This window comes from Dryobates pubescens, chromosome 11 (assembly GCF_014839835.1).
Source record: "Dryobates pubescens isolate bDryPub1 chromosome 11, bDryPub1.pri, whole genome shotgun sequence".
Classification (NCBI taxonomy): Eukaryota; Metazoa; Chordata; class Aves; order Piciformes; family Picidae; genus Dryobates; species Dryobates pubescens.
The window spans coordinates 35,755,326-35,778,703 of record NC_071622.1 but is presented as its reverse complement, the minus strand read 5'-3'; the positions used below and the strand labels follow the sequence as shown (position 1 = coordinate 35,778,703).

Sequence of the window (23,378 nt, the reverse complement as noted above, 5' to 3'; positions counted from 1 at the left end):
GCCACACTCTTCTTGATGCAGGCCAGGATGCCATTGGCCTTCTTGGTCACCTGGGCACACTGCTGGCTCATGTTTAGGCGGCAGTCAATCAGCACCCCCAGGTCCCTTTCTGTTTGGCCGCTCTCCAGCCACTCTGACCCCTCATTGTGGTCCTCCTCTGTTGCAATAGGTTTAAGTCCCTCTTATGGTGCAGATGCCAGTACCAGATGATGTTAAAATATTTACCTGGGTTTAGGAGTTCAGAAAATAAGTACTTTGTGTCACATTTCCCCTTTGACAAGGACAAGAACATACCATCCCCACCAGATAGGCACACAAGGTTTAGACATACAAACAAGCTGCTGCTTTTGTGAGCTGCCAGCAGTCAGCACACCTGTGAGGAGTCAGCAGCAAAAGACTGCCTCAGAGCTCTTGGAAACCTCACAAGACACAAAATCCAGTTTGCTGCACCCAACATGAAAGAAACTCATAGGAGCTTGAATTAGGCTGCAGGTGCTTCAAGTCCTGAACACACCCAAGAGCAGGTACCACACTCACACAGCGGTAATGTTAGCACCTCTGTGTTCACATAGATATGCATTTATAGATACCAGACTAATACTGGAGGAAGAGACAGAGAGTTTTACTTTTGGAGTCCTGCTGGCCATTCAGTTTTCCATGTTTAGCAGTGACTGCTTAACCTTAACAGCAAGTACAGTTCTGGACATGAGCAGGCAGTGTGAACTTGCAGCACAGAAGGCCAACGGCAGCCTGGGTTGCATCAAAAGATGTGCTGCCAGTAGATTCAGAGAGGTGATTCTGACACTCTGCTCTGGTGAGACCTCACCTGCAGTGCTGTGTCCAGCTACGGAGCCCTCAATATGGGAAGGACATGGACATGATGGAGACAGCCCAGAGGAGGGCCATGAAAATGATCAGAGGGTTGGAACAGCGACAGGCTGAGGGAGCTGGGGGTGTTCAGCCTGGAGAAGAGGAGGATCTGGGGATACCTAATAGCAACGTGCCAGTACCTGAAGGGGGCTACAAGAAAACTGCAGAGAGACTGTATGCCAAAGCCTGCAGTAACAGGATGAGGAGCAATGGCTTCAAACTAGAGCAGAGCAGATTGAGATTGTATGTGAGGAACAAGTTCTTTACTATGAGGGTGGTAGAACAGTGGAGCACGTTGCCCAGGGAGGTGCTTGAGGCCCCATCCCTGGAGATATTCAAGGTGAGGCTCAACAAGGCCCTGGGCAACCTGATCTAGTTGGGGATGTCCCTGCTGACTGCAGAGGGGTTGGACTGGATGGCCTTTGGAGGCCCCTTCCAACCCAGCCCATTCTATGATTCTCTGATTCTACAGTTCATTAGTTTCAACCAGAACATTAAAAAGTAATTAAAGCATAAAAGCAGGGTGAACTGAGATCCAGAATATGGAAATGTGACAGACAGTGAAAGGTTTGTGAAGGAAACTGTCTAAAAGTTCATGATTGTAGTTCTTAATAGGAAAAAAAAAATTCAGCAGTGTTGAGGTTGTAGATTAATATCAGTTGAGAGCCCAGTAAGAATTCTACTAATCTATATTTTCCTCCCAGTGAAGAAGGGAAAAAAACAACAACATCTTGGGAACCTTTATTCCCACATTTCACTCTGAATTTGAGATCTTTCCACAGCCCCCCTCCCCAGAAAGCAGCACAGGAGGCTGGGATATAGTCCAGCTGCTGTCAATCAGACTGAAGAGCTGGCTCCAAGCCTGATGGATTCAAGCATGTGCCTCTGCCTTTCTTGCCTAGGCTAGAACACGTCTGCACAGAGCCAGCTCTCCTACTAGTGACACAGATCATACCAAGTAAACTCAACTCCTTACTTGCTCCAGAGCAAAAATAAACAGATTGCTGCTGTGACTGCATCTACACTAGGGTTCTGCCAGGACAGCAGTTAGATGAGGCTTTATTTTTAGTATTCCTACCCAACATAAGTGTGTGAGCAAGACTTTTAAATATAGACCTAGCCTTCATATTTTTCTTCATTAGAGCTCTAGCAGAATGCCTAAGATGTACACCACAGAAATGATGTGCAGAGTATGGGCTACAGGAAGAGAATATGCTTACTACTTTTATCAGGTACAGCTTTGCTTTCTTATTACTGTTGCAATATACCTTGCAGACAAGAGAACAAGCAGAATCACAGGTCACAGGATGCTAGGGGTTGGAAGGGACCTCTGGAGATCCAACCCCTCTGCCAGAGTAGGACCATACAATCTAGTACAAGTCACACAGAAACACATCCAGACAGGGCTGGAAAGAAGGAGACTCCACAACCTCTCTGGGCAGCGTGTGCCAGTGCTCTGGGACCCTCACAGGGAAGAAGTTCTTCCTCATGTTGAGGTGGAACCTCCTGTGCTGGAATTTATATCCATTGCCCCTTGTCCTATCACAGGGTGCAAGTGAACAGGACCTGTCCCCTCCCTCTTGATCCCCAGCCCTCAGGTATTGATAGACATTGATCAGATCCCCTCTCAGTCTTCTCTCCAGACTAAACAGCCCCAGGGCTCTCAGCCTCTCCTCATCAGGCAGTGCTCCAGTCCCTTCAGCATCCTTGTAGCCCTCCCTTGGACTCTCTCCAGCAGACTCCTGTTGAACTGGGGAGCCCAGAACTAGACTCAGTATTCCAGGTGAGGTCTCACTAGGGCAGAGTAGAGGGGAAGGAATTATCTAAACACATAGATTTCAGTGTCTCAGAAAAGACTCCAACTGTATCCCAGCCAGGGGAAGTGAATGTCAAAGCTGTGGTGCATTTTGAGAGAACAAATTTTGTCATTCATCCAACTGCCTTCAACAAACACGAAATGGAACTTGGGGAGAAGCATTGGAGGGACAAATGCTTTGCACAGGCCATTCTGGCTACCAGAATGTGGCCATTCTGGCTGTCAGAACATTGCCATTGTGGTGAACTTCAGATCTCTTTTCATGTTGATGGATCATTCACTGTTAATATTGACAAAGTTTTGCCATTTGGGGGTGTGTGTGTGTGTGTGTGTGTGCTGTTTTTTAGCATTGCCACAAGGTCATTGTCTCCCCATCCAATGGCAACTTCTACACTCTAATATTGAAACAATAACTGCCCAGAAAAGGGCATTTCCCAGGGAGTAATGACTGCCTGGGAGGAGTTGATGGCCCGAGGCACTGCTGAGGGCCATTAACCCTGGCCAGTTATTAATCACCAGGAAATGCCCTGCACCAAGGTTGTTGTTGCTATTTTAGGCACAGATTGGAGTGGGGGGGTGGTGAAATGGACATCTTAGTGTACAGCTATCTTTTGGTTTTTTAACCTGTGTGATACCATTTCCTTGGTTGCAGTTTAGGGAGGACATTTCTAGAAGGAATGAATGCTCTGCCTGATACCATGCTGGATTTCACAGCTCATTCTGCAGCACTCAGTAACTTGCCAAACTGAGACAACAGGCAGGGGGTTGAAGAGCTTCTCTTTTTCTCTCTAAATAACAGTCTGCATAGGGAAAGGAAAGGAAATTCAAATCTTAATAAGATGAACAAACATAGGCAACCTTTGGAGTCACTGCCATCAGAATGGCATTTTTTAATCACTCTGTCTGGATGTTTAGTGCATTTCCTGTGTCGATCTGCCTGCTTACTGTCCAGCCAGATAGCTCTGCAAGAAGGGAACTCTTAGCAGCCAGAGCCACAGCACCTCCTGAACCACCTTCAGCTGAGGCTAAACATTAAGGGGTATGTCTTTTCCAACAAGCAAGCAAATGAGGTCACTTTCTAGAAGACAGTGGGCAAAGTATTTCAGAAACTGCTCTAATTTTCTCTTAGCTCTTACCCTAAGGCTAAAGTCTAGAGGATGCACTCACAGTCCTCACAAAACTGTGAACACTGTTCTTTTCTTGCAGGTATCAAATAACTCACTCTCCAAATCAAAGAGATGTTCTCAGTGGTCCTTTATACTTCTGGACCCCTTACTATTCATTAAACTTTCACGGGGAAAGTAAGCCAAGCAAAAGATGCAACTAAAATACAAATACAATTTATCCCATCCATAGGCAGAATCACAGAATGTTAGGGGCTGGAGAAGACCTCTGAAGCTCATCCAGTTCACACCCCCTGCCAGAGCAGGATCACCTAGAGCAGATCACACAGAAACACATTCAGGTGGGTTTCTAATATCTCCAAGAGAGGGAGACTCTACAACTCCCCTGGGCAGCCTCTTCCAGTGTTCTGTCACCCTCACAGAGAACAAAAATCTTCCTTATGTTTCCATGGAATTTCTTATGCCTCAGCATCCACCACTGCCCCTTGTGCTGGCATTGGGCATCACCCAGCAGAGCCTGGCTCCATCCTCTTGGAACTCACTCTGTGCTTCTTTATCAACAGGAATGAGGTCACCTCTCAGGCTTTTCCTCCCCAAGCTAAAAAGCCCTCAGCTCCCTCAGGCTCTCCCCAGTAAGGAAGATGTTCCATTGCCTTAATCATTTTTGTGGCTCTGTGCTGGACTATTTCAAGCAGTTTCCTGAGGTCCTTCCTGAACTGAGTAGCCCAGAACTGGGCACAATACTCCAGGTGAGGCCTCATTAGGGCAGAGTAGAGGTGGCTGAGTGCTGGTGGATGAGAAGCTCAGTATGAGCCAGCAGTGTGCACTTGCAGCCCAGAAAGCCAACCAGAGCCTGGGCTGCAGCAAGAGAAGTGTAGCCAGCAGAGTGAGGGAGGTGATTCTCCTCCTCTGCTCCACTCTGCTGAGACCCCACCTGGAGCACTGTGTCCAGTTCTGGAGCCTCTGTTACATAAAGGGTCTGGAGGTGCTGGAAGGTGTCCAGAGAAGGGCCATGAGGATGATCAGAGGGCTGGAGCTCCACTCCTATGAGGACAGGCTGAGGGAGTTGGGGTTATTCAGTGTGGAGAAGACAAGCTCTGAGGAGACCTAATTGTGGCCTTCCAGTATCTGAAGGGGGCTACAGAAAAGCTGGGGAGGGACTTTTTAGGGTGTCAGGGAGTGATAGGATTTAGGGGGATTGGAGCAAAACTAGAAATGGGTAGATTCAGATTGGATATTAGGAAGTTCTTCCCCATGAGGGTGGTGAGACACTGGCAAAGGTTGCCCAGGGAGGTGGTAGAAGCCTCATCCCTGGAAGTTTTGAAGTCCAGGCTGGATGTGGATGAGAGGAACCTGATGCAGTTTGAGGTGTCCCTGCCCATGGCTGGGGGGTTGGAACTGGATGATCCCTGAGGTCCCTTCCAGCCTTAAAAATTCTTTGATTCTATGTTTCTGTGTCCTGTATGATCATTCCAATGTGCATGAACAGGCATGGTCTCTGGGTAAAATGTAAGCAGACATTCTTGTCTTTCTATATATAGGATCATCTGTAGTGATGCCCTGGGAAGGCAGCCTTTCAAATCTGAGTAAATTGAAGACAGCACTTGAATTACAAAACCCTCAGCACATAATTTCAAGCTAGTTAAAATATATATATGTATCTATCTTCATCTCAGCTTGAGTGCATGTAATGTAGATACATGTTAATCAGGTTGTCAAAATGTAATACAGGCACAATGGTCCAAAGGTTGAAACAGGACTGGGAGGCAGGAGAGAGGATTTCTGATCACCTACTATCAAATGACAGAATGAGAGGAAATGGCCTCAAAATGTTTCAGGGGAGGTTTAGATTAGATATTAGGAAGAATTTCTTTACAGAAGAAATGGTCTGACATTGGAACAGGCTGCACAGGGAGGAGGCAGAGTCACTGTACCATATAGTACCATAGTATCAGGGCTGGAAGGGACCACAAGGATCATCTAGTTCCAACCCCCCTGCCATGGGCAGGGACACCTCACACTAGATCAGGCTGGCCAGAGCCTCATCCAGCCTGGGCTTAAACACCTCCAGGGACAGGGCCTCAACCACCTCCCTGGACAACCCATTCCATGGCTTCACCACTCTCATGGGGAAGAACTTCCTCCTCACCTCCAGCCTGAATCTCCCCACCTCCAGCTTCATTCCATTCCCCCTAGTCCTATCACTACCTGAGATCCTGAGCAGTCCCTCCCCAGCCTTCTTGTAGCCCCCTTCAGATACTGGAAGGCCACAATTAGGTCACCTCGGAGCCTCCTCTTCTCCAGACTGAACAGCCCCAGCTCCTTCAGTCTGTCCTCATAGGAGAGGAGCTCCAGCCCTCTGATCATCCTCGTGGCCCTTCTCTGGACACCTTCCAGCACCTCCAGATCCCTCTTGTAATAGGGGCTCCAGAACTGGAGGCAGTACTCCATGTGAGGTCTCACCAGAGCTGAGCAGAGGAGGAGAATCACCTCCCTTGACCTGCTGGCCACACTTCTCTTGCCGCAGCCCAGGCTCTGGTTGGCTCCCTGGGCTGCAAGTGCACACTGAGAGCTCATGTTGAGCTTCTTGTCCCCCAGCACCCCCAAGTCTCTCTCCTCAGGGCTGCTTTCCAGCCACTCACTGCCCAGCCTGTATTTGTGCCTGGGATTGCCTCGACCCAGATGCAGGACCCTGCACTTGGTCTTGTTGAACCTCATGAGGTTGGCTTGTGCTCACCTCTCCAGCCTGTCCCTGGAGGTGTTGAAGAGTGCACAGACATGGCACTTCAGGCGATGGTTTGATGGCCATGGTGGTGTGAGGTCAGTGGTTGGACTCAATGTTAGAGCTCTTGCCCAAGTGAAACAATTCTATGGTTCTATTTTGGCTACAAATCTAACAGCTCTTCTTCGTGCACGGACAATGTAAACCTGTAGGAATGGGTTAGGTCCCTCAGAACTCCTCCATGCACCAGCAGTAGCTCTCTAAGGGAAACTTACAGAAGTATTTCCCTGAAAATCTCCCAACATTTACAGAATGACAGCAGCACAGAATGTAAGGTGCTGGAAAGGACATCTGAAGCTCATCCAGTCCAACCCCCCTGTCAGAGCAGAAGCACCTCAAGCAGGTCACTCAGGAACATATCCAGGAATATCTCTAGAGAGGGAGACTCCACAGTCCCCCTGGGCAGCCTCTTCCAGGGTTCTGTCACTCTCACAGGGAATAAAAAATGTTTCCTCATATTTTTATGGAACTTCCTATACCTCAACTTCCACCACTGCCCCTTGTGCTGTCATTGGGATCACCCAGCAGAGCCTGGCTCCAGCCTCTGGGCATTCACTCTGCACATCTTTATCAACATGAATGAGGTTACCTCTCAGGCTCATCCTCTCCAAGCTACAGAGCCCTCAGCTCCCTCAGGCTCTCCTCATAAGGAAGATGTTCCACTCCCCTAATCATTTTGGGGCTCTGCAGTGGACTCTCTCAAGCAGTTCCCTAAGGTCCTTCCTGAACTGAGGGGCCCAGAACTGGGCACAGTACTCCAGAAGTGGCCTCAATGGGGCAGAGTAGAGGGGGAGGAGAACCTCTCTCAACCTACTAACCACAGCCCTTCTAATCCACCCCTGAATGGCATTGGCCTTCTTGGCCTCAAGAGCACATTCCTGGCTCATGGTCAACTTCCCACCTAATAGGACCTCCAGGTCCTTTCCCCCTTCACTGATGAAGAAATCTGCGGCCCATGAATCCTGTGATGCCCTCCATAGCCTTATCCAAACAGTTCTTCCAGTGAGTTCTCACTCAACTCTTATGTACCTTGGGCATTGTGAGCATGAGCTCCTCAGCCACAGTGTCACCAAGCAAAACATCACCAGGAGCTCATTTCTACCTATGACCCTTCTGGTTCCAACCCAGCTGCACCTTTGCTGAGACAGAAACATCTCAACCCCACAGTGTATTGAAAACATGGGGGGAATGAACAAAGAAGAGGATATGCTGACATAATGACAGCTCTGGTTTGCTCTCTCTTCCTTTCCCAGAAACTCTGTTTGCTGTGCTTTGTTTCAATGCTCTTCAGCATTAAGATGAGGTTTTCACAGTGCTGCCTGCTGCAACCCCAGTACAGTTTAGCTTAGGCTCAATCCCTGTATCTCTAAATGTAGTGCTGTTTTACACCACTTTCCTGCAGCAGTTATCTTCATTGGCCAGGCACTCACTACTGCAAGACCCTTCACAAACTTCCAGAGTCAGCTCTCATCTTTATCTCTCTACAGTATTTGCCATTACCAGCAAAGTTCATGTTCCTGAAATTCTCATTTCCAGATTGTCAATAAACACCTTGCATAAGACAGGACAAGACAGACACCAAGCTGGGGGCAGGAGTTGATCTGCTGGAGGGTAGAGAGGCTCTGCAGAGGGACCTCGACAGGCTGGACAGATGGGCAGAATCCAAGGGCATGAGATTGAACACATCCAAGTGCCGGGTTCTGCACATTGGCCACAGCAACCCCATGCAGAGCTACAGGCTGGGGTCAGAGTGGCTGGAGAGCAGTCAGGCAGAGAGGGACCCTGGGGGTGCTGGTCAATGGTAGGCTGAACAAGAGCCTGCAGTGTGCCCAGGCAGCCAGGAGGGCCAATGGCATCCTGGCCTGCATCAGGAACAGTGTGGCCAGCAGGAGCAGGGAGGTCATTCTGCCCCTGTACACTGCACTGGTTAGGCCACACCTTGAGTCCTGTGTCCAGTTCTGGGCCCCTCAGTTTAGGAAGGATGTTGACTTGCTGGAACGAGTCCAGAGAAGGGTAACAAAGTTGGTGAGGGGCTTGGAGCACAAGCCCTATGAGGAGAGGCTGAGGGAGCTGGGGTTGCTTAGCCTGGAGAAGAGGAGACTCAGGGGTGACCTTCTTGCTCTCTACAACTACCTGAAGGGAGGTTGTAGACAGACAGAGGTTGGTCTCTTCTCCCAGGCAACCAGCAGCAGAACAAGAGGACACAGTCTCAGACCACGCCAGAGGAGGTTTAGGCTGGAGGTTGGGAGGAAGTTTTACACAGAGAGAGTGATTGCCCACTGGAATGGGCTGCCTGAGGAGGTGGGGTGTTCAGGACGAGGCTTGACAGGATGCTTGATGCCATGGTTTAGTTGATTAGATGGTGTTGGATGATAGGTTGGACACGATGATCTTGAAGGTCTCTTCCAACCTGGTTTATTCTATTCTATGGCACAGATCCCTAGGGAATTTTGCTGGAGCTCTCTATCCACTGTGAAAATGGAGTATTAGTTCCTTGACATGGTTTCCTGTGTTTTAACTGGTTACTTATTCAAGTGACTTCCTTCCTTCTAAGCTTATGGCAACCTCATTTTTTCCAAATCAGTGAGGGACCCTGTCAAGTGTTGTGTCCAGTTTTGGGCACCTTGATACAGGAGAGATATGGAGGAGCTGGAGCCAGTGCAAAGGAGGGCAAGGAAGCTGCGAAGGGCCTGGAGAATAAATCTGATGATGAGCAACTGAAGGAGCTGGGGATGGTTAGTGTGAAAAAGAGGAGGCTGAGAGGAGACCTCATGGCTCTCTACAACTACCTGAAAGAACAATGTAGAGAGGTTGGTGCTGGTCTCTTCTCACAGGTATTTAGTGATAGAACAAGAGGGAATGGCCTCCAGCTGTGACTGGGTAGATTTAGACTGGACATTAGGAAAAACTTTTTCCCATCAAGAGTGGTCAGGGATTGGAATGTGCTGCTCAGGGAGGTGGTTGGGTCCCCAAGCCTGGATGTCTTTAGAGATGGTTTGGATGTGGTGCTTGGGGCTATGGTTTAGGGCTGCCCCTTGTAGAGTAGGATTCTGGGTTGGACTTGGTGATCCTAAGAGTCTTATCCAACCTGAGTGCTTCTGTGATTCTGTGAAATGTTTTCAGGAACTGAAGTTGACTTTATCAGTTGAGCCTCCCATGATATCCTCAGAGGATCACAGGCCCACAGGTTGTTAGGGATTGGAAGGGATCTCCAAAGATCTTCAAGTCCAACTCCCCTGACAGAGCAGGACCATAGAATCTAGCTCAGGTCTCATAGGAACACATCCAGAAAGTCTCCAGAGAAGGAGACTCCACAACCTCTCTGGGTAGCCTGCTCCAGTGCTCTGTGACCCTCACAGTGAAGGAGTTCCTCCTCATGTTGAGGTGGAACCTCCTGTGCTGTAGTTTCCATCCATTGCCCCTTGTCCTATCCCAGGGTGCAAGTGAGCAGAGCCTGCCCCCTCCCTCTTGACACCCAGCCCTCAGATATTTATAGACATTGATTAGATCCCCTCTCAGTCTTCTCCAGACTAAAATGTCCCAGGTCTCTCAGCCTTTCCTCACAGGATACTCAAGTCCCTTCACCATCCTCAAGGAACATTTTCAAGGCATAGCATAGCATATGCTATTTCATAGCATATTACAGAGGGAGTTTCTTTACTTTTTACTAGTTCCACTTTTTTTTTGCAGAGCTTCTATGCATTTGCATACAATAACAGAAGATTTGAGGCCTGTGGTTTACTTTCTCTCTCTCAGCAAAGAGGTGTTACATTGACCATGTCCCAGTTCTCTGCTGCTTGTTGAGACTCAAAGAGATCTTCTACAGTCAACACTACTATTGGAAAATGCTGATGGCAACAAGAATTTTCCCTGGGTTTTCTCAGGTTTTCAGCCTCAAGGTGTGAACATTTACAGCACCACATTTTGTAGCTCAGTCCTGTCTCTATTAATATTTGGGTCATATGAGGCTGGAGCCTTTTTTTCTTGTCGTGTCTTGAGCCTATATGTCTTGTCTTGTGCCTTTCCCAGAAAATTTCCTTCCTCATAAGAAAATGTCACCTCAGAGAGCCTCTGCCTCAACGTTTTTGTTACTAGCCTCCCTTTTTGTTCACTTACTTTTGCAAATGGAAATGCTGTGCCTACAGAAATGGGGAGGCTCCTCTGCTGTAAATCCACTGAGGAAATCAGGGACCTTGTTGAAGTTTTAATTCGGTGAAAATGTGTCAGAGGAAAATATGTCCTGCTAGCTCACAAGGAGCTGAACCAGTGTCAGGAGCAATGAGGACACCCTCAGTATGGAGGAGAGTGGAAGCTTGCCTGGAGTAGGCAGAGGTCCAGTGTTAACATGCCTGCTCCTCTCACAGCAGCTCCAGTTTTGCTCTTTTCTGGGAAGCAACTTTCTGTACTGTTTTACAGCCTCACTCTTCCTTGTGGTGAAGAATAAAGAGCAACAGCCAAGGTGGTCATATGCTCCATGCTTCAAGGCCTCTTTCCCTCTACCAGAGCAGCCATTGCCCACTCTCACACTCCACACTGGTTAGGGCCAAGTGGTTTAGTTCCTGCTCAAGGTACCTGGTGTGTGTGCCTTATTCCAACCTCATCCTCCCCCTGCAGCTAGGATTTCCTCCAATGTTAAGGGACTAGGCCTACTGCCAGTTTTCTGTAGTGAAAGGGATCTTTTCCATATGGTGAATTTAACAACTGCTGTGTGGGTTTTTTCACCTCCTACCAAGCATCCACGATGGCTGGGCCTTGGGAAGTTTAAGCTGCAGCAATAACAACTTATGGAGTTTTTAACTGTGCCTGAAATGGATCTGAAATGCAGATAAAGGAACCCAGGTAGCTGTCCTGTACTTCTGGGCACTTCCATGATATCGAGTCTGCAAGCCTCACAGAATCACAGAATCATTGAGGCTGGAACAGCCCTCTGAGATCACCAAGTCCAGCCTATGACCTAACAGCACCACAGCAGCTAAACCAGGCCACCAAGCACCACATCCAAGCTTTCCTTCAAGACATCCAGTGATGGCAACTCCACCACCTCCCTTGGCAGTCCATCCCAGTGCCTAATCAGCCTTTCTATCAGGAAGTGTTTCCTAATATCCAACCTAAACCTCCCCTGGCACAGCTCCAGGCCATGCCCTCTTGTCCTGTCACAAGTTGCCTGGGAGCAGAGCCTGACCCCCACCTGACTACGACTTCCTTTGAGGTAGCTGTAGAGAGTGATAAGGTCCCCTCTGAGTCTCCTCTTCTCCAGGCTGAACACCCCCAGCTCCCTCAGCCTCTCCTCATCAGACTTTCCCTCCAGCCTCCTCCCCATTCTGGGTGCTCTCCTCTGGACCTGCTCCAGCACCTCAATATCCTTCCTGAAGTGAGGGCTCCAGAGCTGCAGACAGTGCTCGAGGTCAGGCCTGAGCACAGGGCAGAATTCCATCCCTGGTCCTGCTGGCCACCACCATTCCTGATCCAGGGCAGGATGCCATTAGCCTTCTGTGCCTTCTAGGCAGCCTAACTTGTGGCTCCCTCCCCTTGTACCCTGTCCTTTGCAATGCATGTGGAAAAACATCTAAAGTTCCAGCAGGGATCATCTGACTGGCTTGGGCAAGCATGGCCTGTACCCTCCCATTCAGGTGCTGCTGACACCAAGAGAGGCCCACAGGGGCTTCACAAGGTTTATTTTGTTGTTTAGAAAGCTTTTATTCCAAGTTTGTAGGTGGTGTGGCTTGTCAAGTTGCCTGTGACTTTACCATGTGGCTGCACGCCTCGGTAGGTATTTGTAGTCCAGGGTATCCATTTTTTGTGATGGAAAGGCAAAGCTCTCCACACCAGCCCTAGGAAGAGCAGGTGTTTGCAAAAAGCATCTGGATGATGATTGGACTTCACTTCAAAGATGAAGATGAAGCTACTGCCCTTCACCTCACCTAATTACCTGCATTACAGGCTCTTCTCACTTGCTCCCTGTGATAGGACAAGGAGCAATGGGTGTAAGCTGCAGCACCTCAGCACAAGGGGGAACTTCTTCACTGTAAGGGTCACAAAGCACTGGAACAGGCTCCCCAGAAAGGTTGTGGAGTCTTCTTAAGCCCTGTCTGGATGTGTTCCTCTGTGAACTGAGCTAGGTGGTATGGTCCTGCTCTGGCAGGGGGGTCGGACTGGATGATCTCTTTGGGTCCTTTCCAACCCCTGACATCCTGTGATCCTGTGATTACAAAAACTATTCCAAATTCCCATGCATTTCACATTTTTAAACCTAAGTGGCAAAACAGACTACTACATTTTATAACATGACTCAAACCAGTGACTGGTATCTCAAAATGTGAATACTACATATTCTACACAACATCCCACAGACTCTGAACACTCACCAAAAGCAAAAGCTGTAATAATGCCTGCAAAAGTACAAAAAAACCCCCATTCCTAATGCATCTAGTGGGAAAGCCAGTTTGGGCCTTCCCACAGTCAAGCTGTGAAGTCTATGATACCTCTGCATCTTAAAAAACAACAAAAAGAATCCACATAATGTCCCTAAATTTTAACCATCAAAGGAGATTTACAGCAGTTTTAGATACTCTGATCAATTCATCTCAGTAACCAGATTGGCATTGAGTCCATCATCAGTAAATTTATAGATGACACCAAGCTGGGGGCAGGAGTTGATCTGCTGGAGGGTAGAGAGGCTCTGCAGAGGGACCTCGACAGGCTGGACAGATGGGCAGAGTCCAAGGGCAGGAAAGTGAACACATCCAAGTGCTGGGTTCTGCACTTTGGCCACAACAACCCCATGCAGAGCTACAGGCTGGGGTCAGAGTGGCTGGAGAGCGGCCAGGCAGAGAGGGACCTGGGAGTGCTGGTTGATGGTAGGCTGAACATGAGCCTGCAGTGTGCCCAGGCAGCTAAGAGGGCCAATGGCATCGTGGCCTGCATCAGGAACAGTGTGGCCAGCAGGAGCAGGGAGGTCATTGTAGCCCTGTACACTGCACTGGTTAGGACACACCTTGAATGCTCTGTCCAGTTCTGGGCCCCTCAGTTTAGGAAGGAGGTTGAGTTGCTGGAATGTGTCCAGAGGAGGGCAACAAAGTTGGGGAGGGGTTTGGAACACAGCCCTGTGAGGAAAGGCTGAGGGAGCTGGGGTCGCTTAGCCTGGAGAAGAGGAGACTCAGGGGTGACCTTATTGCTCTCTACAACTACCTTAAGGGCGGTTGTAGACAGGCAGAGGTTGGTCTCTTCTCCCAGGCAGCCAGCACCAGAACATGAGGACACAGTCTCAAGCTGCACCAGGGGAGGTTTAGGCTGGATGTTAGGAAGAAGTTCTACACAGAGAGAGTGATTGCCCATTGGAATGGGCTGCCTGGGGAGGTGGTGGAGTCACTATCACTGGAGGTGTTTAGGAGGAGTCTTGGTTGCATGGTTTAGTTGATTAGGTGGTGTTGGATGACAGGTTGGAAGCAATGATCTTGAAGGTCTCTTCCAACCCGGTCTATTCTATTCTATTCTATTCTATTCTATTCTATTCTATTCTATTCTATTCTATTCTATTCCAAGGTCTACTATTAATGCTGAGAGTCTGTGACAATGGGCAATGGTTGGAAGATGAGGGAGAGCAGGGCTAGACTGGAGCTTAGGAAGAAACTCTTCAGTATGAGGGTGGTGAGACTCTGGAAGAGCCTACCCAGGGAGGCTGTGGACACCTCCTCCCTGGAGGTGTTCAGGTCCATATTGGATGAGGCTTGAGCAGCTGAGTCTAGTTGAGAGGTGTCCCTGCCCATGGCAGGGAGGTGGGAGTAGATGATCTACTCCAGTTCTGGGCCCCTGAATTTAGGAACGAGACACTTGAACGTGTCCAGAGAAGGGCAACAAGGCTGGGGAGAGGCCTTGAGCACAGCCCTATGAGGAGAGGCTGAGGGAGCTGGGGTTGTTCAGCCTGGAGAAGAGAAGGATCAGGGGTGACCTCATTGCTCTCTACAACTACCTGGAAGTTGGGTTGGTCTCTTCTCTCTAGCAACCAGCACCAGAACAAGAGGACACAGTCTCAAGCTGCACCAGGGGAAGTTTAGGCTAGAGGTGAGGAGAAAGTTCTTCCCATAGAGAGTTGTTAGCCATTGGAATGTGCTGCCCAGGGAGGTGGTGGAGTCACCATCCCTGGAGGTGTTCAAGAGGGGATTGGACATGGCACTTGGTGCCATGGTTTACTTATGAGGTCTGTGGTGACAGGTTGGACTTGATGATCTTTGAGGTCTCTTCCAACCTTGGTGATACTGTGATGCTGTGATCTCTGAGGCCCCTTTCCAGCCTAAGCCATTCTATGATTCTGTTAATGCAGACTAAGAGAAAGAAAAAGTTTACATAAATAAATGCTCACACAACCTGCAGAAGAAACCTGCTGTTAAAACCAGTGCTGCTTCTGCTGCCAACATTTAAAAAAACACACCAAAAATACCCCCAAACAAAACAAAACCAACAAACAAGCTAAAAAATGAACCCAAGCACCAAAAGCAAACAGCATCACAGAATCAAGGAAAACACCCTGCTGCAAGAGACCTCCAACTCAAATGAGGAAGCTGAGCTATGGTAATTAAAAATTGCTAAGGAACAGCAACAGTGTCTGTGCTTTTTCTGATTAACCAAGTGCTGCCACCAACCTATCTCATGCCCTCACAATCACCAGAAACCATTAGCACCATCTCCAGCTTCACTGTGGGCACAGCTCTTTGCTTTATTGGCACACAGAAATGTGTGCTGCCGTTGCCAGCATACCCAGTCTCCAGCACAGCAAATGGTGGTCATATTGCAGCTAATGTGAAATGCCTGAGTACATCCTTTCAGCCACAAGTTTTCACCTCAGGCTTTACAATTTTCAACTTTCTCAGCCACTTTCCACTGATGGTAAAGTCACAGGCAACTTGACAAGCCACACCACCTACAAACTTGGAATAAAAGCTTTCTAAACAACAAAATAAACCTTGTGAAGCCCCTGTGGGCCTCTCTTGGTGTCAGCAGCACCTGAATGGGAGGGTACAGGCCATGCATGCCCAAGCCAGTCAGATGATCCCTGCTGGAACTTTAGATGCTTGCCCACGTGCATTGCAAAGGATAGAACAGAACAGAACAGAACAGAACAGAACAGAACAGAATAGAATAGAATAGAATAGAATAGAATAGAATAGAATAGAATAGAATAGAATAGAATAGACCAGGTTGGAAGAGACCTCCAAGATCATCGTGTCCAAGTACAAGGGGAGGGAGCCAGAAGCTAGGCTGCCTAGAAGGCACAGAAGGCTAATGGCATCCTGCCGTGGATCAGAAATGGTGGTGGCCAGCAGGACCGGGGATGGAATTCTCCCCTGTGCTCAGGCCTGACCTTGAGCACTGTCTGCAGCTCTGGTAAATAAAATAGGAAAGTTGGACAGGTTGTGGCATTAGTGTTAGCTCTTTTGCATCTCTGTCTAAAGCACTTCAGATACTGCATGTCTAAATCAGGCTCCAGTCATTTTCACATCACCTGACAAATTGATGCATTTCCCATCTGTGCTTGGTTGACACCGGGGCAGCAGCTAAACCTTGCCCTCAGCCACCCATTCATTCCCTGTCCTCAAATCTCCCCTCTGCCATTTCAAATCAGGCTGAGCAGGTCTTAGAAAGGAAGAGCTTTCCTATTTCTCACAATGATGTTGAGATAATATTTGTATTGCACAGGAACAGCTTTTATTGGCCTTGGTCCAAAATGTCCCTCTACAGCAAGAATCATAGAGTTGTTAGGGTTGGAAGGGACCTCAAGGCTCATCCAGTTACACCCCCCCTGCCATGGGCAGGGACACCTCACACTACATCAGGTTGCTCACAGCCACATCCAGCCTGGCCCTAAAAACCTCCAGGGATGAGGCTTCCACCACTTCCCTGGGCAACCTGTTTAAGTTCACCCTCATGGGGAAGAACTTCTTCCTAACATCCAATCTCAATCTACCCATTTCTAGTTTTGCTCCATTCCCCCCAGTCCTATCACTGCCTGACACCCTAAAAAGTCCCTCACCATCTTTCTAAGAGACTGGAAGGCCACAGTAAGGTCTCCTGGGAGCCTTCTCCAGACTGAACAGCCCCAACTCCCTCAGTCTTTCCTCATGGCAGAGCAGCTCCAGCCCTCTGATCATTGTCATGGCCCTTCTCTGGACACCTTCCAGCACCTCCAGATCCCCCCTGCAATAGAGGCTCCAGAACTGGACACAGTACTCCAGGTGGGGTCTCACCACAGCGCAGGAGAGGGTGAGAATCACCTCCCAAATGTCATTCTTGACTTGTTAATTCAGCTCATCCTACCAGTTCTCAGATGCTGGTTTTGGTTTTAACAAATGCCCACCCCCCCAAAAAAAACCCCAAACAACCACCAAACAACAACCAAAGAAATCACCAAGTTCAAAAAGCCTTTCTAAAAGAGTGAACAGGAATTGTGGGGGGAATATTCTGCAACCTCTAATTAAGCAGAGTATTCCAAAACAGGGTCCAAGATATTTCTACTCAGTGAACAAAGATCTGTTTCCAGCTAGCAACACATTTAGCATTATAATGGTGACAGTTCTTAAATGAGTTCCTGGGCATTTCCAAGATCACTGTGAGCAAAGCCAAGGGCTGCTGCTGTGTACTGCTTCCCTTGTGCCCACACAAGCATTTCCAACCTCCGAGATGCCACAGCGGCAGCCACCGCCGATGTGCAGGAGACCAAGGCACATTCTCAAAGCAATAATTCACAGAGTGAGGGATAATCAGGAGATGCTCACCCTGGGAACTGTGGTTCATCCCACACAAGAGGCTAAGTCTGAGAAAATTAAAATTTTCCTTTTGAAATGGTTGCTATTGCTTTTCCTCACAGAGGGAAAGGGCTTAGTCTCAGGCACAAAATGCTGCAATAGATTTTTGATGAAGACTGTAACAGGAGACTATTCCCACAGCAGAAATGGCCAAGGGGTCTGCCAGGACTGTGGCAAAAGGATGTTTAAATTAAAACCAGAGAATGACAGTATTATCTGTTTGGTTCACACCTTCAGTATGATGCAGCCCAGTCACAGGACTTGGGGGTGCTGGTGAGTGAGAAGCTGGACATGAGCAGGCAGTGTGAGCTTGCAGCACAGAAGGCAAATCATGGCCTGGGCTGCATCAAAAGATGTGCTGCCAGCAGATCCAGAGAGGTGATTCTGACACTTTGCTCTGTCCTGGTGAGAACTCACCTGGAGTACTGTGTACAGCTCTGGAGCCCTCAATACAGGAAGGACATGGGCCTGATGGAGCAGGATGGATCAGGGGGTTGGAGCAGCTCTGCTACGAGGACAGGCTGAGGGCGCTGGGGGTGTTCAGCCTGGGGAAAAGGAGGCTCTGGGGAGAACTAATAGCAGCCTGACAGTGCCTGAAGGGGGCTACAGGAAGGATGGGGAAAGGCTATTTGCAAAGGCCTGCAGTGACAGGATGAGGGACAATGGCTTCAAACTAGAGCAGAGCAGATTGAGATTGGATATTAGTTCTTTACTATGAGGGTGGTGGAACACTGGAACAGGTTGCCCGGGGAGATGGTTGAGGCTCCTTCCCTGGAGATATTGAAGGTGAGGCTGGACAGGGCTCTGGGCAACCTGATCTAGTTGAAGATGTCCCTGATGACTACAAGGGGATTGGACTGGATGAGCTTTGGAAGTCCCTTCTGGCCTGGACTATTCTATGATTCTAGATAAAGTGATAGGACTGTCAGGGAAGAAGCATTCAGTCTATCCATGGTGAAACTGGATATTGAACAGGCAGCATTAACTTAACTTAACTTTTACTATACACTTACATATACTTCCATATACTTCTGTACACTTCTGTACAGTACAATACACTTAGTTTAAACATTTTTATACATGCCAATGTGTACATTTAAGCTCCAGCAATAAGAAAACACAAAACAACAACTTAGTGTCACCATGTCATAATCTATTCAAGAGCATTCATTTGTTTTGTTCCTATCTGAAACAGGTAATAACTTCAAGATAGAAGCCAGGCTCAGGGATTTCTCTCTCTGCCCATTTGAGACAATAACTGAGGTGAATTTTACTCCTTCTTATTTACTAGAACAGTAACTGAAAACCATTTATGCCAGCAGGCTGATGCCACTGCTTCCAACTTTATTACCTTCTAGACAGATATTCCCCACAGCCAGAGACTCTAACAAAACTGTCCTTGTAGAGAGGCTAACTTGAAGTTAGTGCTGTTTTTCTCCTCCTAAAGCAGCCAATCACTTATAAAAATGTTGGAAGTAGCTTTCAGATTTGGATAAACAATGGAAAGAACAAAATTTCCAATTAAATTAATGATAAATAAATAAATAAATAAAATAATGATATAGTATTACCATAATAATTAAATAAAAATTAATAAGAATAGAATAGAATAGAATAGAATAGAATAGAATAGAATAGAATAGAATAGAATAGAATAGAATAGAATAGAATAGAATAGAATAGAATTAGCCAGGCTGGAAGAGACCTTTGAGATCATTGAGTCCAGCCTATCATCCAACACTATCTAATCAACTAAACCATAGCACCAAGCACCCCATCCAGTCTCTTCCTAAACACCTCCAGTGATGGTGACTCCACCACCTCCCTGGGCAGCACATTCCAATGGGCAATCACTCTTTATATGCAGAATTTCTTCCTAACATCCAGCCTAAATCTCCCTTGGCTCAGCCTGAGACTGTGTCCTCTTGTTCTGGTGCTGGTTGCCTGGGAGAAGAGACCAACCCCCACCTGGCTACAACCTCCCTTCAGGTCATTTAGAGAGCAAGAAGGTCTCTCCTGAGCCTCCTCTTCTCCAGAAATAAATTCTAATAGTAATAGTTGTTATTCTTACTATTATTTTAGCTCTTTTAATGTGTCATTTGAGGGAATTTCATGTCACAAAGATCATTTGGATGGGCTCTTCTGGCTTCTAACCACACACTTGTAGGACAACACCTCAGCTGGCATTCCATTTAATCAATATTAAATAGGAGAGCCTTTGCAGATCTATAAAGAGGAGGGTCTGAGTATGAGAGAGTGGCACTTACATGGTCTGGGAAGTCAGCCTTCAGTTCAGCAATGCTTTTACACCAATATGCTGCTGTCTTCTCGCTGATCAGTTCGATGTTCAGAAAAGAGCCTTGGCCTGGGCCATACATAGGCCCTGAGGTGATTCCACGCACAATCCTCGGAGAAACATTGGTCACAATATCCTGCAAAGCAGTGAAACCTTTCAGACTGGTTTTGCAAAGTGAAGCATACATACATCAGCAATGGGCACATCACAGAAACTTACACACCTCAGCTGTTTTAAAAATGTCCTCTTATTGTGAGCATAAAACTGCAGTGCTAGGACAGTTCTTTACATTAGCATATTCTCAACAGGGACAAGTGCAGGGTCCTGCATTTCAGGAGGAATAACAGCAGGCATCAGGATAGGTTAGGGGCTGCCCTCATGGAAAGCAGCTCCATGGAGAAAGACCTTGGAGTGCTGGTGGACAGCAAGTTCTGCATGGAACAGAAATGTGCCCTTGTGGCCAAGAGAGCCAATGGGATCCTGGGATGCATCCAGAAAAGTGTGGCCAGCAGGGCCAGGGAGGTTCTTCACCCCCTCTGCTCTGCCCTGCTGAGACCACACCTGCAATAATATGCCCAGTTTGGGACTCCCCAGTTCAAGAGAGACAGAGACCTGCTGGAGAGAGTCCAAGGGAGAGCCATGAGGATGATTAGGGGACTCAAGCACCCCTATGAAGAGAGACTGGGAGACCTGGTGCTGTTTAGTCTGGAGAAGAGAAGGCTGAGAGGGGATCTGATCAATGCCTATCGATATCTGAGGGGTGGGTGTCAAGTGGAGGCAGCCAAGTTCTTTTGGGTGGTGCACAGTAATAAGCCAAGGAACAATGGAGACAAGCTTGAACACAGAAGGTTTCAACTCAACATGAGGAGAAATTTCTTTACAGGGAAGGTGCTGGAGCCCTGGAGCAGGCTGCCCAGAGAGGCTGTGGAGTCTCCTTCTCTGGAGACTTTCAAAACCCATTTGGATGCATTCCTGTGCACACTACCCTGGGTGATCCTGCTTTGGCATGGGGGTTGGACTGGATGATCTCTTGGAGGTCCCTTCCAACCTCTTAACATTCTTTCCTTCTGTGATTCTCTGCATGAGTCTGTACATGAGAGGCGAAAAAAATGTTTTGCTGTGCGTGTGAAAAGAAATCCTAACCATCAAGAAAATACCAATATGAGGCACTCCTAAACTGCCACACACAACAAAATAATTCACATAATGCTTTTATGTTGGGTAGAGGCTTGGTATAAAAGGTACGAGGTTTGATATAAAAACCTGTGCAAGCCTCAGTGATGTAACAGCACATCTGAATCACCCTTCCCAAAGATTACTATAAACTCCATGTCCTATACTAGTAGCTGAAGTGCAAAAAGTGCTGCCTTCTCCAACAAAAGGCAGTGTCACAGGGCCAGTCACCCACACACCAAACCTCACAAATGAAATGATCTGACTAAAGAGCCCCAAAATCAAAACCTAAACTGAACAATAGTGATGGAGAGAGTCCGGAGGAGGGCCACAAGAATCACTGGGGGTTGGAGCACCTCTGCTAGGAGTGAGAACCAGCTGAGGGAGCTGGGGGTGTTCAGCCTGGAGAAGAGAAGGTTCTGGGGAGAACTAATAGCAGCCTGTCAGTACCTGAAGGAAGCCACAAGAAGGCTGCAGAGAGACTGTTTGCAAAGGCCTGCAGTGACAGGACGAGGGGCAATGGCTTCAAACTATCACAGTATCACAGTATAACCAAGGTTGGAAGAGACCCCAAGGATCATCAAGTCCAACCTGTCCCAACAGACCCCACAACTAGACCATGGCACCAAGCGCCACGTCCAACCTCCCCTTGAACACCTCCAGGGACGGTGACTCCACCAACTAGAGAAGAACAGATTAAGATTGGATGTGAGGAACAAGTTCTTCACTATGAGGATGGTGGAACACTGGAACAAGTTCCTCAGAGAGGTGGTTGAAGCTCCAGCCCTGGAGATATTCAAGGTGAGGAGGTCTTGGGCAACCTGATCTAGTTGGGGATGTCCCTGCTGACTGCGGGGAGGTCAGACTGGATGACCTCTGGGGGTCCCTTCTGGCCTGGCCCATTCTACGACCCCATGATTCTCTGAAAGCTAAGATCAATATTGTTCAGCACAACATTTCTGAAGGTCACCACGAGGTTAGCAAACAATTTTGAAGCAGGCAGTAAACAGACAACATGTCGACTCGTTAGGTATCGCTAATTAAGCCGCCATGTCCCCTCAGCACTATTAACAAACAACTGTAAATTCTGACATCATTTAAAACAAAGAGGAACATAGGAGGCAAAAATGTTCCTTTTGCCAATTCCCAATTAAAAATAATTTTGAGGTAAGGCCATTTATTTACAAATGCATCAGAATTATTTGTTTAAGTACCCCCCTCCTCACCATCTTGTAATTTTTCCTGCGATAACATGAACCTCCATTAGTTTATAGCAATTAAGGTCAATTTACATATTTTAATTAAGAACCATCCCATATAAAACAATTAGGGTAATAGGCATACTAACTGGATTTCATAACATTTGGACGTTTTTCCAACTAGATAGACAGGAAACCTTAATTAGCATTAATTAGCACTGATCTGCATATGTTTGATAACGCATACCCTTGCCACAAAAGATTATTTATTCTCGAATCTGCCAAATGCTGCAGTTAGAGAGGATAAAGGGACCTTTTTCTTTCACATTGTATGGAAATTTGAGGTAATCTTCATCTGCTTATGAAGGGAATTAATTGTTACACAGCAAACAGGCACTAATATTTTACACTGATAAATTTGCGTGTGCCGCTTCGCACGGCCGGGAAGCCGACAAAAGTAATCTCCCCACTTCATCTGTTTTCAGGCCTAATGAGTCTGGAATGCAGATCACAGGGTGATCACAGGGTGTGAGGGGTTGGAAGGGACCTCTGGAGATCTTCCACTCCACCCTGCCCCTGCCAGAGCAGGACCAGAGAATCCAGCACAGGTTGCACAGGAATTCATCCAGAGCATTCCTCCAGTCCCTCCAGAGAAGGAGACTCCACAACCTCCCTGGGCAGCCTGCTCCAGTGCTCTGTGACCCTCACAGTGAAGAAGTTCCTCCTCTTGTTGAGGTGGAACCTCCTGTGCTGTAGTTTCCATCCACTGCCCCTTGTCCTATCCCAGGGTGCAACTGAGCAGAGCCTGTCCCCTCCCTTTTGACCCCCAGCCCTCAGATATTTATAAAGATTCATTAAATCCCCTCTCAGTCTTCCCTTCTCCAGCCTAAAAAGCCTGAGGTCTCTCAGCCTTTCCTCATAGGGCAGTGCTCCAGCGCTATCACAGCAATCCCTCATTTTCCCTTTCACTTTACCTTTTCCCCTTCCTCTCAACAGTTAAATTTCAGCAAGAAAATAAATAATAAGTCAGGACATTCTCTGAATGTATGCAAAGCAAAAGCAAACAGTGGCATGCACTCCCCTCACTCCCTCCCAAAGCAAATTACAAATATTGCAGTTTATGCTGAAGAACTATTTACATTAGTTTGCTCCCTCTTATCCTCCTGAGCATTTCACTCCTTTCAAATTGCCTCAGTGATCTGACTGCATCCCAGCAAGCTCCTCGTGCGCAGGGATGGTGCTCTCACATCATCCAGCAGGAGAAAACATGTAAAGGCAGTGGCTTAAATGCTGGCAACCTGACCTGACTCCTTGTTACG

The 23,378-nt window shown here is 47.7% G+C and overlaps 1 protein-coding gene across 1 annotated transcript in view; it reads right to left on the bottom strand.

Annotated features, from left to right (window-relative positions):
- The window catches only part of DPYD (dihydropyrimidine dehydrogenase), a 602,387-nt gene that overhangs the window by 218,353 nt on the left and 360,656 nt on the right, over window positions 1-23,378 (bottom strand). Inside the window, exon 14 of the mRNA XM_054165155.1 lies at window positions 19,659-19,823. Coding sequence (XP_054021130.1) covers window positions 19,659-19,823 — 165 coding nt within the window. The remainder of the gene's footprint in view (window positions 1-19,658; window positions 19,824-23,378) is intronic.